Source organism: Quercus robur, chromosome 10 (genome assembly GCF_932294415.1).
Source record: "Quercus robur chromosome 10, dhQueRobu3.1, whole genome shotgun sequence".
Lineage (NCBI taxonomy): Eukaryota > Viridiplantae > Streptophyta > Magnoliopsida > Fagales > Fagaceae > Quercus > Quercus robur.
The window spans coordinates 26,451,854-26,465,786 of record NC_065543.1 but is presented as its reverse complement, the minus strand read 5'-3'; the positions used below and the strand labels follow the sequence as shown (position 1 = coordinate 26,465,786).

At 34.3% G+C, this 13,933-nt stretch overlaps 1 protein-coding gene across 2 annotated transcripts; it reads right to left on the bottom strand.

Moving 5' to 3' along the window:
* Window positions 1–2,122: 2,122 nt before the first annotated feature.
* On the bottom strand, window positions 2,123–10,408 carry LOC126702538 (uncharacterized). Of its 2 annotated transcripts, none has more exons than XM_050401257.1 (5): window positions 10,244–10,408; window positions 9,329–9,499; window positions 7,519–7,648; window positions 7,296–7,410; window positions 2,123–2,547 (listed from the first exon to the last, which is right to left on the bottom strand). In XM_050401257.1, the coding sequence occupies exons 2-5, from the start codon at window positions 9,484–9,486 to the stop codon at window positions 2,486–2,488; spliced, it is 465 nt and encodes a 154-aa protein (XP_050257214.1). In that variant the 5' UTR covers window positions 9,487–9,499; window positions 10,244–10,408; the 3' UTR covers window positions 2,123–2,485. The 2 variants fall into 2 exon arrangements, with proteins under 2 accessions (XP_050257214.1, XP_050257215.1); XM_050401258.1 differs by having other exon boundaries at window positions 9,329–9,494; window positions 10,244–10,405.
* Window positions 10,409–13,933: the final 3,525 nt, after the last annotated feature.

The following is a 13,933-nucleotide window of genomic DNA, read 5'->3' as shown; positions in this document are numbered from 1 at the left end:
CCCCTTCTTCTTATTATCGGTTTCACAGATCGGGTGGAGTGGGGTTTCTCTTCTTCTTTTTTTATTAACATTTTTTTCTAAAATTAAGAAAAAATAAAATTGAATTAAATATAAAAAGATAAAATTTAACTGCATAAACTAACAAAATATTAACAAATGACTTAATTGATAAGAAATGAAACTTAGAGGACTGAAATAACAAAACTAAAACCTATAAGACTGAAATGAAAAATGGTAAAACTTAGAGGGTGTGTTTTGCATTTTAGCCTAAAGTCTTATCTTTTATTCCTTTGGTTTTATTTTAATTCTGGTTAAGATAACATTGTAATTTTGTAATAAGTTTTAATTATTATGATAATCACATTATTCTTTAAAAAATGAGAAATTTGAAACTTATAAAGTTTAGTTGTATATTAGGCAAATATAACACAGTACAACAAAAGTTAGAAGGATATGATTCACCTTAAAAAAATATTAATTAAACACACAAAAAATAATAGAATGATATATTTGTAGAGATAAAAATACTTATATACATCTTTTTTTTTTTAAATTGACAATACTTGAAGTGTTACTTTTTATATATTACACCCCATTACATTATATTTATATATATATATTCCCACACAGCGCATGGGTCTGTAACTAGTTTAACATAATAACTAGGTACTCTTTCATAGTTTCATGTAGGAACATAAATGTTCATGGTATTTGAATCACCTCAATTATCTATGATATCATAGCAGACAACACATTTTGCATCATAAGATATTTAAACAGCCCAAAAATGGGTCCTCATGACTACTAAATACCACTTGTAAAGATGAATTCATAAATTAAACATGGCTCACCCAAAACTTTTCACCAAAGAATCAAGAAGTTGATTAATAAACAAAGTCGCACAGGAAGGGATTTTTAAGAAACTAAAATTTAGAATTTGAAATAAAGTAAACTGTTGAGGTGTGTGCTAGTTTTTTTTTTTTTTTTTTAAATATATATATATATATATATATCAAACGTGCATGAGATATATTTAAATAGAGTGTGCTAATTTTAAGAAAAAATTTCTATGGTAGTTTTTTTTAATTTTGTTGAATTATAAATTTAACCCTATTTTTTATTTTTTAAGAAAAATGATTATCTAATTAGCTTAGGAGTATTTTTGACGTGTATGGTTATATAGATGGTGTTAAAACACCATAATACACTTCACCAACATACCCAACCCATAACAGTCACCACATAATTTCACCTCTTTTTTTGTGGGCTCAACTTGCGAGAAAACCCATAGGCTTCTTTCAGACTTCTCTCACACAATACCAGAAGAAGAAATATGGCTTATATAGTCTTTTATAACTCTCAAATTTTTAATCGAAATCAAGCAAAGGAGGACAGAGGAGCTGGAAATCATAGCTAGAACGATTTTCTGCATCGCTATGTTTGTATGCTAGACAGACCGCTGATTTTTTTTTTTTTTTTTTTTTTTTTAGAGACTGCCATGGTGCCGTTCTCCTTTGAGAACCCAATCCTCTTATGTTTGGAACAATATCCACTATAACAACAGGAGCTCCATCATATTCATTCCCAGATAGCATCAGGACCTACTGCTAGTACTCCATCCAAACCCAATCCCAATCCTCTACTCACTGCAACCACCATAGTAATCTCCTCGCCTCATTGTTCTCTCCAAGCAAAAAAGTTTACGACTTCACCATGTATTTCCAAATAGCATCAGGATGGCCTTCAAGTTATTCTATATAGTGACAAAAATTTTATCAAGATTGTGTTCAAGTTGAAGGAGACCCTCTAATCTGTTTGCAGTGCGTCTGATCTCGGTGTTGATATGGGATAGAACCAGGAAATTGTGTGAGAGGTTTGAAGTGGATGGATTTTCTCGAGGGCCAACAAATAAAATAGAAAAGAAGAGAGAGAGTGTTTTAACGCCATTTGAATGGTTATTTAACTGAACAGATGGAAAAAATTTGAGAAGGGAACCTAAGGTAGTATTTTGCCCTTATACTTTACCAACGTTCAGCAAAAAATATTAATCCAAACCCACACAAGTGGGTCATTAAAGAATCCCAGTTTCAACAGGATTTGGAAGTAAAATGGAGAGTGAGTATTAACCATTAACCACTCAATTGTTTGCCTGCATAGGTCAATACCATTTCTTAAATATCCTTGAGGAGTTGGAGGGAAAAAAATACATAAAAACAAAACCCAACCCTACATAATGGAGAAATTTTAGAGTGAGCGACATTGGCAAATTACACCCTTATAGCACTGTATGCATACATTACTTGCTCTCATTCCTGGTATCCTTCGACACAATCAGGAAAATTACTACAGAAAACTGAGAAAAGCAAAAACACGGGACAATATATAAAGGTATTTGCTTCACTAACTTAAAAAGTACTAAAATTAAAAAAAAATTGCACACAACAATATTGAGAAGACCTATCAACATGCCTACATAAGTTCAGTTCTAATCTTCTGCACCAGTGCCACCATCTTCTTCAGTCAATTGCTTCTGTTTTTCTTGCTCCTCTGCAAAAATCACAAAACCATTCTAGTTAACCCCCCCCAAAAAAAAAAACACCTAAATTAAGGATCAATAAACCAGCAACAGCACAAAAAAAAAATTAGAGAAAGGAAAAAGAGCAACAATCAGTGACAGCTACCCAATCATATCATAGTCTAGAGAATTGGTGTGTTTATGACAACTGCAATAAAGTGAAACTATTGACTGGAAATCTATAAACTAAATACAGCAAATTTGTTACAGCATGCGAGCCTACAATACATTGATATCATAACAAACATTCATATATCTTTACGATACATATACAAAGTAAAGAAAGTTCAAAATTCCTCAAGAAGTCCCAAATTCATTTAATTACCTATGGCTAGTTGCACCAATGAGTTTGACTAATCATGCACTATTCATGAAAGATACCTCAACAGCAGTGTCATACAAACAAGGAACACCAAACATCATATAAATCACAGATCGAATAAAAAAAAAACATCTGCTCTCTCCCTCTTACTGAAATTTTGGTTAAAATATGCCAAACTAGATTACAAAATCTGATATTTAATGTTTGGAATAAGTCATGAGATCAGAGTCAAATTTTAGCTGTATATCATTTATACCGTAGAATTAGTAAAACAGGTACACCATTCACAATCAGGCTAGGTATTGGAAATGAGTAGGGTTTGCTGTTTTTAGCTTCTTATTTGTTTAATTTTTCAGTTTTTATTTTTTATTTTTTTATGACTTACGCAAGCACCCACTGGATCTTGAAACCACAAACTCACCCACCACCTACTCTTACAAGCAGCAGAGGAGTACTAAATTGCCATACCAGTATCTATATGATTGGTTAATAAAACAGGATGCTGATAGACATCTAAACAGCTTAGGTATTTGTGACCAATATCTAGCTCCAAATTATATCATAGACCCTTCTTGTTTTGACCTGCTAAGAAAATAGCACAACTATTTCTATAGAATATTATCCACAGAGTAACCCACCCACATCAACTGTTATAAGAGACTTTAGCATCCAAAAAAATGCCTCACACTTAACAAGTGATACAGTCTCTTATTTATTCTTCTTGACTAAAGAAAAGCTACCAATTTGTTTAGTATATTAAGCAGCCCTTTAAATACATCGCAAAATGACTGGACTATGCCTCTTCTCGTCTTCAGATGCATAGACATAGGGAAGATCCCCAAAACAAACACATTTAAGCAGAAACAGCTCAAAAAAATTTCATCATCCAGCCATGCTCAAGTTCAAACACCCTAAATGTCTTATTGGTCATGCTAATGAAAACAATGTCCTCTTGGTCATCATTTCTCCATCCTTAAACCGGCTTTCTACACTTGATTTTTGTCCAAACTATTCTGAACCTCTTCAAAGTCAAGGTAATACCAAATTGGATGTCATGCAGCTTATGCTGAAGCAAGAGAAGAACCCATCTACCAACCACACAAAGACCCACCTCATTCTGGAGTTTCTTAGCAAGTAACACATGGAAAGAAACATTCATAGACATGGAGAAAATACTCTATGAGGTCAGATATTTTGTTCTTTTCATCTTCTCCGATCAGATATGGGGGGCTACCACAGTTTCTTCATTGAATCCAAGCTTTTTCAATTAGTTATAGAGGAAGGGGGACGTTATTTCTCGCTACAGATTTTCGAGCGTGGCAAATACTCTATGAGGTCAGTTTTCATGGGGAAGAATGTAGCACAATGGCTGAGAAAGAAATTGAGGATGTTGTGCATTAAAGAGGGTGATAATAATACTAAGTTCTTCCACAAGATGGCTAATTCTCATAGAAGGTATAACCATCTGAGTTTCTTAGAAGTGGATGGGGTGATTTATGAGAAAGAAGCAGAAGTGGCTGCTCAGGTAGTTCAATTTTAAAAAACTCTGTATTAGGAGTCCGAAGAGTGGAGACCTTTTGTGGAAGGTCTAGAGTTTGATCAAACTGGGGAGTTGGAGAGGGGCTGGCTGGAGAGGAGCTTTGAGAAGGACGAGATACTATCAGTGGTTAGAGATATGGAAGAGGATAAAACTCTAGGACCAAATGGCTTTTCTATGGCCTTTTTCCATCATTGCTGGAGAGTTGTAGAAAGAGATGTTTTAGCAGTTTTTGAAGAGTTTTATCAGCACTGTAAGTTTGAGAAATTTCTTAATGCTACCTTTATAGCTTTAATCCCTAAGAAGAATGATGCCTCTAACATTTGACATTTCAGACCTATTATTTTGGTGGGGAGTATGTATAAGATCTTGGCCAAGGTTTCGGCAAATCGATTGAAAGTGGTATTAGATCAACTAATATCTGAATCTCAAAATAGTTTTGTGGGAGGCAGACAAATCCTTGATTTAGTTCTCATTGCCAATGAGTGTGCTGATAGCTGGATGAAGAGTAAGATTCCAGGGGTGATTTGTAAGTTAGATATTGAGAAAGCTTATGACAATGTAAATTGGGAGGCACTTCTGAAGTTGTTGAAGAAAATGGGCTTTAGGGAGAAATGGTGTAGCTAGATTCGAACTTGTATCTCTACAGTTCAGCTTTTTGTGTTTGTCAATGAGTCTCCAACTGACTTCTTTGGTAGCTCTAGAGGTTTGAGACAAGGGGATCCGCTGTCTCCCATGTTATTTTTAGTTATGATGGAGGTGTTTAGTAGGATGGTGAAGAGAATGGAGGGGGTAGGATTACTTAGTGGCTTTAGGACAGATGGTAGGAGGGGCAAAGGGGAATGTGTTTCGCATTTGCTGTTTGCAGATGATACTATTTTGTTTTTTGATGCAATGGTGGAGCAAATCCTACATGTTCGATTGTTGCTACTTTGTTTTCAGGTTGTGACCGGTTTGAAGGTTAATGTAGCTAAGAGTGAAATGGTTCCTATAGGGGAGGTAAATAATGTGCATGCTTTGGAAGAGATATCGGGTTGTAGGATTGGGGCCCTGCCAATGACTTATCTTGGTATGCCGTTGAGGGTGTCCCAGAAGTTCCCCTCTTTTTGAAACCCTATATTGGAAAAAATTGAACGGAAGTTAGCAGGGTGGAAGAAGTTGTATTTGTCAAAAAGTGGTTGACTGATATTGCTTAAAAGTACACTATCTAGCCTCCCTTCTTATTTTTTATCTCTTTTCACCATTCCTACATGTGGTGAACAAAATTGAGAAGCTGCAAAGGGACTTCTTGTGGGTTGACTCTAAGACACATTTGTTGGGTTGGGATAAGGTGTGTATGCCTACTCTTAATGGCAGTTTGGGTATTAGGAAATTGACCACTTTCAATAAAGCCTTACTAGGAAAGTGGCTTTGGCGTTTCAGGATCGAGGAAAATAGGCTTTAGAGGAGGGTGGTTAGCTTTGAAATTTTGGGAAGAAGGGGGGATGGACCTCTAAGTTGGGAAGGGGTGTTCATGGGTGTCGTTTGTGGAGAAATATCCAAATGGGCTGGGAAGTGTTTAGCAAAAATGTCCAGTTTAAGGTTGGCGTGGGGGATAGAGTGAAATTCTAGACAGACAAGTAGTGTGGAGAATCTGGAGATCTTCCTCTCCATTTGGCTTTTTTGGTCTTGTACAATTTTGCTGCAAATAGAGAAACTTCCATAGAATCATCTTTGATATGTCAAGGAGCAGGGGATAGGAGAACTTGGGATGTTCATTTCATTCGGGGTCCTAATGATTGGGAGGCAAATGTGGTGGATGATTTCTCTCAATTCTTGGCACACAATTTACCTTTAGCGACTAACGGTGATCGTATGAGATGGAAGTTGACAAAGACTGGGAATTTTACTATCCGCTCATATTATCATAAGTTACATGGTTCTTCTTCCATTGTTTTTCCATGGAAAGGTATTTGGAAGGTTAAGGCACCCCGGCATGTCTCTTTCTTTGTTTGGATAGTCGAATGCGATAGGATTCTCACGGGAGGTAACTTGCGGCTTAGGGGCTTTGACTTCGTTAACTGGTGTATTATGTGTCGTTGTTGTGGGGAGACAATGGATCATTTGTTGTTACATTGTGGAAAGACTTATTAGCTGTGGTGCTTTGTCTTTAGAATTTTTGAGATTTCATGGGTCCCCTAATGTACGGTGTCAGATTTTCTTTTTGGTTGGTGGAATTGGTTGGGATGCATTCATCTCACATTTGGAATTTAGTTTCATTGTGTTTGATGTGGTGTATTTGGAGAGAACACAATCGGCGGATGTTTGAAGATTTGGATAGATCAGATGACCAACTGCTTGCTCTCTTTTCTAGTTCTCTTTTTGATTGGGCTAGGGCTTGGAAACTCACATCTAGTGATTATCTTCCTTTATTCCTTAGCTCTCTTCTTCTTTGCAATTAGTGTTTTTTTATGTTTTTTCATTTCCATCTTTTTTTGTACTTTTGATATGCTACTTTGCATTTAGCAGTTTTTTGAATATACATCTTTCTTACCTATCAAAAAAAGAAAAAGAAAAATAAAGGCCCCATAAAGAGCATTCTTTGTCACCAAAACCTTATGGAACCTAAAAAATGTTGCCAAGTGGCCATTAGTTTGAACTTTTTGAAGTTTGATGAAATTCTTTACATTGGACAGCAATAACAACCTCTTGGCAAAGAAAACAAATACAAAACCAAGTGGCAAAGGAAGAGAAAAACATCAATCAATAGATAATCAGCAAATAAATTAACATAACAGGGACTAAAGGAAAGTTGAGTGTAACCATCATCACCCTTTACACTCGTGGGGAAAAAAATTAAGAAGAAACTTGTAATTACTTACCCATAAGTTTATATAATGCCTTTTGGGTGCGTCTTTCAAGCTTATCAAGTTTCTTTTGCACATCCCTCCTGAGGTCCCAGTTTGGTTTCTTTGGAGCAATATTCACAAATGGGTCCTGAATATTTCTCTCAAATTAGAGCATACGAACATAGAATATGAAACCAAAAGCACACATGTTAAAGCTATTAATTCAGAGAACTTCACAATGGAAGTAATCAATTACCTCCTCTGCTGATGGTAGAGGTGCAGCTGCAATAGGATCTTCAAACTTTGGTAGCACTGGTGGAGAAACCTTTCCCTCCTGAAGTTGCTTATCATGAGGAACATAGTTCCGAAATTTCATGTTGAAATTACTGCAACAAAATTATGAGTTAAAGTTAGCGCATGATCATAATTAGCAAAGCAGATGCCAAATATGCATACAGCCAAAAATAGAACAAACCTTTACACATTCCAAACATGTATTATATGCCAATTAATTCTTGTTGATAATCTAAAAACATCAGCAACAATCGAAGTAAACAAGTACATTCGTCATGATATGAAGTCAAATTACCATGTATTGGTAAGAAATAAAATAAAAAAAAATAAAAAAATAGTAGAAGGCTTTTGAGCATGATTTGATTATTTTACTTAAATACAAAACTTAGTTAACCTTCCCCTTTGGTCAATGAACATGCAGCAGAATAAGCTTAGTAAGTTCAGGAGCCAGTATAGAGCCTCCCAAAAATAAAAAGTAACCGAGATCAGAGTGTTGGAAATAATGAGAAATGAAAAGGAAAAAAAAAAGAATTAAGAAATTGAGACTATTGACCTTTAATCCCCACCCTAATGTATGCAAGCATGATGAAAATTCAACATTTCTGTAAACAATTGCATTTTCTGTTTGTAAATTATTTATTAACAGGGACAGTCTTTTAAATGCAAACAGCTATGTCATCCAAAGATAAGATGTAAATCTGATATGATTCCATACTATCTTGTATCTACATGTAAGAACTTCATTGACAAAAAAAAAAAAAAAAAAAAAAAAAAAAAAAAAAAAAAAAAAAAAAAACCTAAAACAAAAGGAGTTCAACCCTAGTACAGGGGAAGAATACAAAAGGCAATGCCAAAAGATAACAAAGGAAAGAATACACACACACACACACATAGAAACCCTAACAAGTTTAAAATCTAGAATGAAATAGAGCTGAAGTCCACTCATAAAAAAGCCTGCAAAATGAAACTTCAACTTTGACAAAGGTACCTCCTCTACTTATCAAATAAAAAAAGGTAATTCCTCCCCTTCAAAGCATCAAGCATTCCTTTCTCTCCATATGCACCACATTAAGCATAACGGAACAGCCTTCCATCTGTTCTCTAGCCATAGTGTACTTTCCAATATGATAATGGATCCAGCACACAGCTAGGCATTACCCAATTCTCACCAACAACCACCCAATTCATTCTCACTAACAACAACAACACAATTCATACCAACCAAGCAAAATGATATAAAACTCCTTAGCAATGTTAAAATGAAGGAGTCTGTATGGCTCTTACACAAATAACACTAATCCATAATAACTATCCTCAGCTTCTTGAGATTATCTGTTGCCAAAATTTTCCACAAAGCAGCACACCATGAGAAAAAATCTGCCCTAGGTCGTACATGAACTTTCTATATGCTTTGCTATACTATCTCCCCAATTGAGCTTATAGTATCAGTGTTATGTTTCATCACCTTGTACCTATGATTCAAAACCCATGAAATGCTCCACTACAAAATGCAAAGCTATCACAACCCATATTTCCTCATAGATGCAAGCTCAAGTTAAAATGTAAAACCAACTACTGGAATCCCTTCATTGGTAATTTGAAATTCTTGAATGGAAGTAAGCACTAATACCTAAAACTTACAAGGGTTTACAAAAAAGGCCTACACCATACACTCATACACTAACAAAACAGCATAACAAATTGGAAATTAGAAAATAATGAATGGAAAGAAGAAAAAAAAAATTCAAAAAGAGAAGATATTGTACACTCACTTTTCTTCATTAGTTCCATTCTCATCATTTGTCTTATGCTCAACTTGAGCGGAATCCTCATCTGGAGTGTTTAGCAGTTCTTGAGCAGCTTTAAGAGCTCTGAGCCGCTCACGGCGAGCTGCTGCAGCTTGTTCAATGGAGTCCTCTTCTGCAGCCATCAATGCACCTGTGCTGTACACAGAAATTAAAAAAAAAATTGGGAATCATGCAAACAAAAGTGCATCACTTCTTCTCTAATAAGTTACGAAAACTGTTTCACCTCATACTTTGTTTAGATTAAAGACTTGTAAAGGAAATGCTAATAGTACCTGTATCATACAACTTTTTTTCCATACAAGTTCTACTAGACTTATCTTTGTTTTCATATTAATCTACATTGCTACAGCTTCAACTACAATTAAGTTTTCGCCAAGAGCCTTGTAGCTCAACTGGGTGTTTCTAAGGAGTTGTCCAGGCTTTCATTCTAACTGCAAACCCCCATTTTAACTATCGAATTATAAAAAATAAAAATATATGATAAGGCTTTCATTCCAAAACTACTTTAGCTTACAACTCTCTTTTTAGAATTTTTAAAAGCTTGTCTTTTCTTATTTGGTTTTTTTTTTTTTTATAAAGAAAATCAGTCTCAGCACATTCATCAGAAAAATTATCCAAATATTTAAACTTCAAAAGTATATCCCTAAAGAGCTTATCAACCAAACATTTATTGTTCTGAATTAAAATATGCATTCTTGGAACTATTTCAAAATTATCTCTACAGTTGTTATGTTATGTTAGTATTAGAAGAACCTCCTTCCCTCCTATTAAAGCACGGACACGGCAATTTGCCTGCCGTGCCTGTGTCGTACGCGTACAGGACAATCGGACACGGCGAGGAGAGAGAATAAAAATAAAATAAAAAGTAAAAATCCTAACCTGAAACGCTGCGTTTTGAGAGTGCCCCTTGCACCCAAAATCAGTTTCCTCTCTCTCCTTCTCTCACGCCGATCTCCTCTGGCTCGTCTTCTTATTCTTTGGGAGAGCTGATCCGCCGACCTTCTTCCCTCTTCTTCTTCTGCTCCTTCTAAATATGCCCTTACATATTTTACAGATTTCCCCTTTTGCCCCACTTGGAAATTGGGTACTTTGGGAAATGTAAGTGTAAAGTGTAAACCCACGCATATTTTTTTTTTTTTTTTTTTTTTTTTGAGCGTGTACCTGTGTGTATGGAATCTATGGAGGTTTATCTATACTATTATTTAGGGTTTAAAGCATCCTCACTTTTTTGTATAAAAATATTCTTAAACTCCTATATTTAAGTAGAGGCAAAACTAAAGAATAATTCAACAAAAATACAACTTAACATGACTAAAAAATATGGTCACTCTCTTCTTGATTTTCAAATTACTTTATCCACTTATAAATTAAATTCTCAAAATAAAAATTATATATATATAATAAAATAAAAAACATAGTTATTTTTATTTACAAAACAGGACCACTAAAAAAAAAAAAACCTCATCGCACACGCGAAGCACGTGTGATGAGGCTAGTATTGATTAATAAAATGAGTTTAGCTTACCTCCAATACTTTTTTTAAAGAAATCTCCTTTTGTTTTAATGTACTTGAGTTAAACCAAACTCAGTGGCGGAGCCAGAAATTTATATTTGGAGGAGCCAAACATAAAATTAGACAATTAATTATTTTTTTGTATATATTAATTATATCCATACTAACAGTAAAGTACATAAAATTTAATAATCAAAACCCAAAAGTGTATTATTTCTGAATTACCATATCCTAAACTTGTCCATAAACCTAGATTTTTTAAATTAAATTATCACCCATTAAATATAACGACTAAAATTTTAAAAAATACTAATAATTTAAAGATTTTTAAATAAAAGACAAACAATCATTCAAATTTCAATATATAAAAAAATAGCTATAACTACAACCAAATACATGTTATATTATTTTATATATAAATTAAATGATAAAAATAATATATTTTAATCATATACATTTATGATGTTATGATACATTGATTATTTTAATATTTTAAGAACAAATAAAAATATGAGAAAGTGAGAGTAGCCTACACAGCTACACACCTGCTTTTGCAGGAAGTATTTTAACCACACACATGGTAATGCAGTGGAGAAAAATTATTTAAGTGCTACCTCTACAATATTTTTACAATAATTTCACAATAAATCTTGAGTGATAAGTTGTTATTAGTTCTAATTTTAATCTACAACTTAAATAACTTTTTTGCGCACATGTAACAGCTAATAAAAATTTGTCACTTAAGATTTATTGTAAAAATATTGTGAATATAACATTTCTTTATTAAAATAACTCTACTATATATATATATATATATATATATACACTAATTTTTTCAAATATTTGGGGGGCCAAGGCCCCCTTGGGTCCCAATGTGGCTTCGCCACTAACCAAACTCTAATAATAAAATAATATAAATACATACCATATATACTACTATTTAAGGGGTTCTCCCTGTTTAAAATGGACCTTTTTTTTTTTCAAAAATACTCTTACACCATAAGTTTAAGTAAAGACAAAACTTGAAGATAACATAGTAAAAATATATCTTTATTTCCCACATATAACATTGCTTACAAAATAGGTACATGGTTTTCAAACTAAGCATCCACATTTTCACTTTTCTTTTTCTTTTATTTTTTTTTTCCAATTTTTTTTTAATACCCGGTTTCCTGGCTCCTTAATCTATTACCTTTGCTTTTTCTTTTTTATTCAAAGTTTTGAGTTAAAATTAAAAAAAAAAAAAAAAAAAAAAAAAAAAAAAAAAAACTACTAAAAAGTAAAGATTTTTTTTTTGATAAATTACTAAAAAGTAAAGATAAAACTTAAGAATAACATGCTAAAAAATAATCTCTAACTCTTATAGATACCGTATTTTGTCCACCCTCGATTTGCGAGTCGGGCCCCGAAAATTTCAAAAATATTAAATTTTCTCCATGGGGCTACCAAAACATCTAGATTAATGTGGCACAACCTGTTCGGGCATCAAAGCACTTAAAGTGCCATTTCAGGTCAAAATAACCAAAATGCCATTAGTCAACCTTGGGTTAACCGAAAGTCAAAATTGGTCAAAATCATCCCAAAACAACATTTTTCATGTTTCTACATCAAACCCGAGCCACTCGAAGATTTTTGTCAAGTTTGACTTGAGGTTGACTCTTGAGGGCACCAAAACCCCTAATTTTGATCCAACTATTAGAATGGGTTGGGGAATTCCCTTCCTAAGGACTATTCATGGGTCGAAATTGGAGTTAAAACGGTTGAGATATCTCGAAAACCATGTAGAGCGCGTCAGCATGCTTCCAGAGGTCATAACTAGATCCGACCATTGGAATTTCAATTTCTTTAGTGTTCTACAAACTAGACATCCAAACCTTTCCAAGGACACCAAGATTAGCTTAATCGGAGTCCAAGAAGGCCTTCCAATATGTGATCGAAATCAAGCAAGAAAAAGACAAAATTGCTGATGTTAACATACCCAACCTGGTGCATATAAGTGGCTGCTGGCCTGACTCGGCACAACTTAAAGGTGCGCCAAGCCTCGGGAAGTGTGCCAAAAGCCTATTTAATGCCCTAGACCCCTAAATTAAAAAAAAAAAAAAAAAAAAAAAGATTCTAGGCATTTTGGAGCACTTTTCTAGGCAGATTCTCTCTCTTTTCCTCTCTATATTCTCTCCCAAACACACCCAAAAACCTTTAATTTATCTCTTTTCTCAACAATCAAGAGGTAATGTTCTTGTACTATTCTTCCTCTCCTTGGTCTTAGGACTTTGGATTTGAGATTTTAAGGGTGTAGATGTAGCTTTTTAGCTACTATAAGCTACATCTAACTTTAATTTATCTTGCTTTATAATATGTTTTATTGCTTTTCATAATATATCTCTTGCTTTGTCTTGCTTCCTAGCGTGTTTTATAGTTTTTCTAGCATGTCTTCTTACTTTCTAACATGTTTTATTGTTTTGATGATGTTAGCCTAGCCTTCTTGGGTTAGGATATGCCTAAATACTATGTTTGTGCTTAAGTCCATATGCCTAGGTGCTTTTTGCCATGTTAATGCTGAGATCTACATGTTCATGTGCTCCTTGCCATGTTTATGCTTAGATCTACTTGTCTCCATGCTTTTTGCCATGTTTATGCCTAGATCTACATGTTTGTGTGCTCCTTACCATGTCTATGCCTAGATCTACATGTTAGATGCTATGCCTAGTGCTTGCTATAGCCTTTTTTTTTTATCACTTATTATACTTTTCTCTTGTGTTTTGCCCCTTAGGTAGGGTGTAGATCTAGATCTTGTGGTCTAGGCCTACTTCCATACACCTAGGCCTACATTAAAGGGTTTGGATCATTTTCTTTATGCAACTGTTTGCTTGCTTGCTTCTATACTTTATATCCATGTTTTTTTGGCTAGATTTAGGTTCTTTCCATGCTTTGTGCCCTCCGTGGACTTGTGCTTTTTGGTCTTCAAGGCCACTTGTTTGTGTGGTTGCATCTGTCCCTCTTGTGGTTTGTTTAGGTGTGACCACTTGTGAGAACACATCCCCATGATGTTGGTTTGC

Bases quoted from the DNA above. Each gene is read 5' to 3' on its own strand.
- LOC126702538 (XM_050401257.1), bottom strand. From the start codon at position 9,486: ATGGCTGCAGAAGAGGACTCCATTGAACAAGCTGCAGCAGCTCGCCGT. The intron at 7,649-9,328 runs GTGAGTGTACAA...ATTTTGTTGCAG, and splicing joins AATGGAACTAATGAAGAAAA to TAATTTCAACATGAAATTTC. The intron at 7,411-7,518 runs GTAATTGATTAC...AGAAATATTCAG, and splicing joins CTCTACCATCAGCAGAGGAG to GACCCATTTGTGAATATTGC.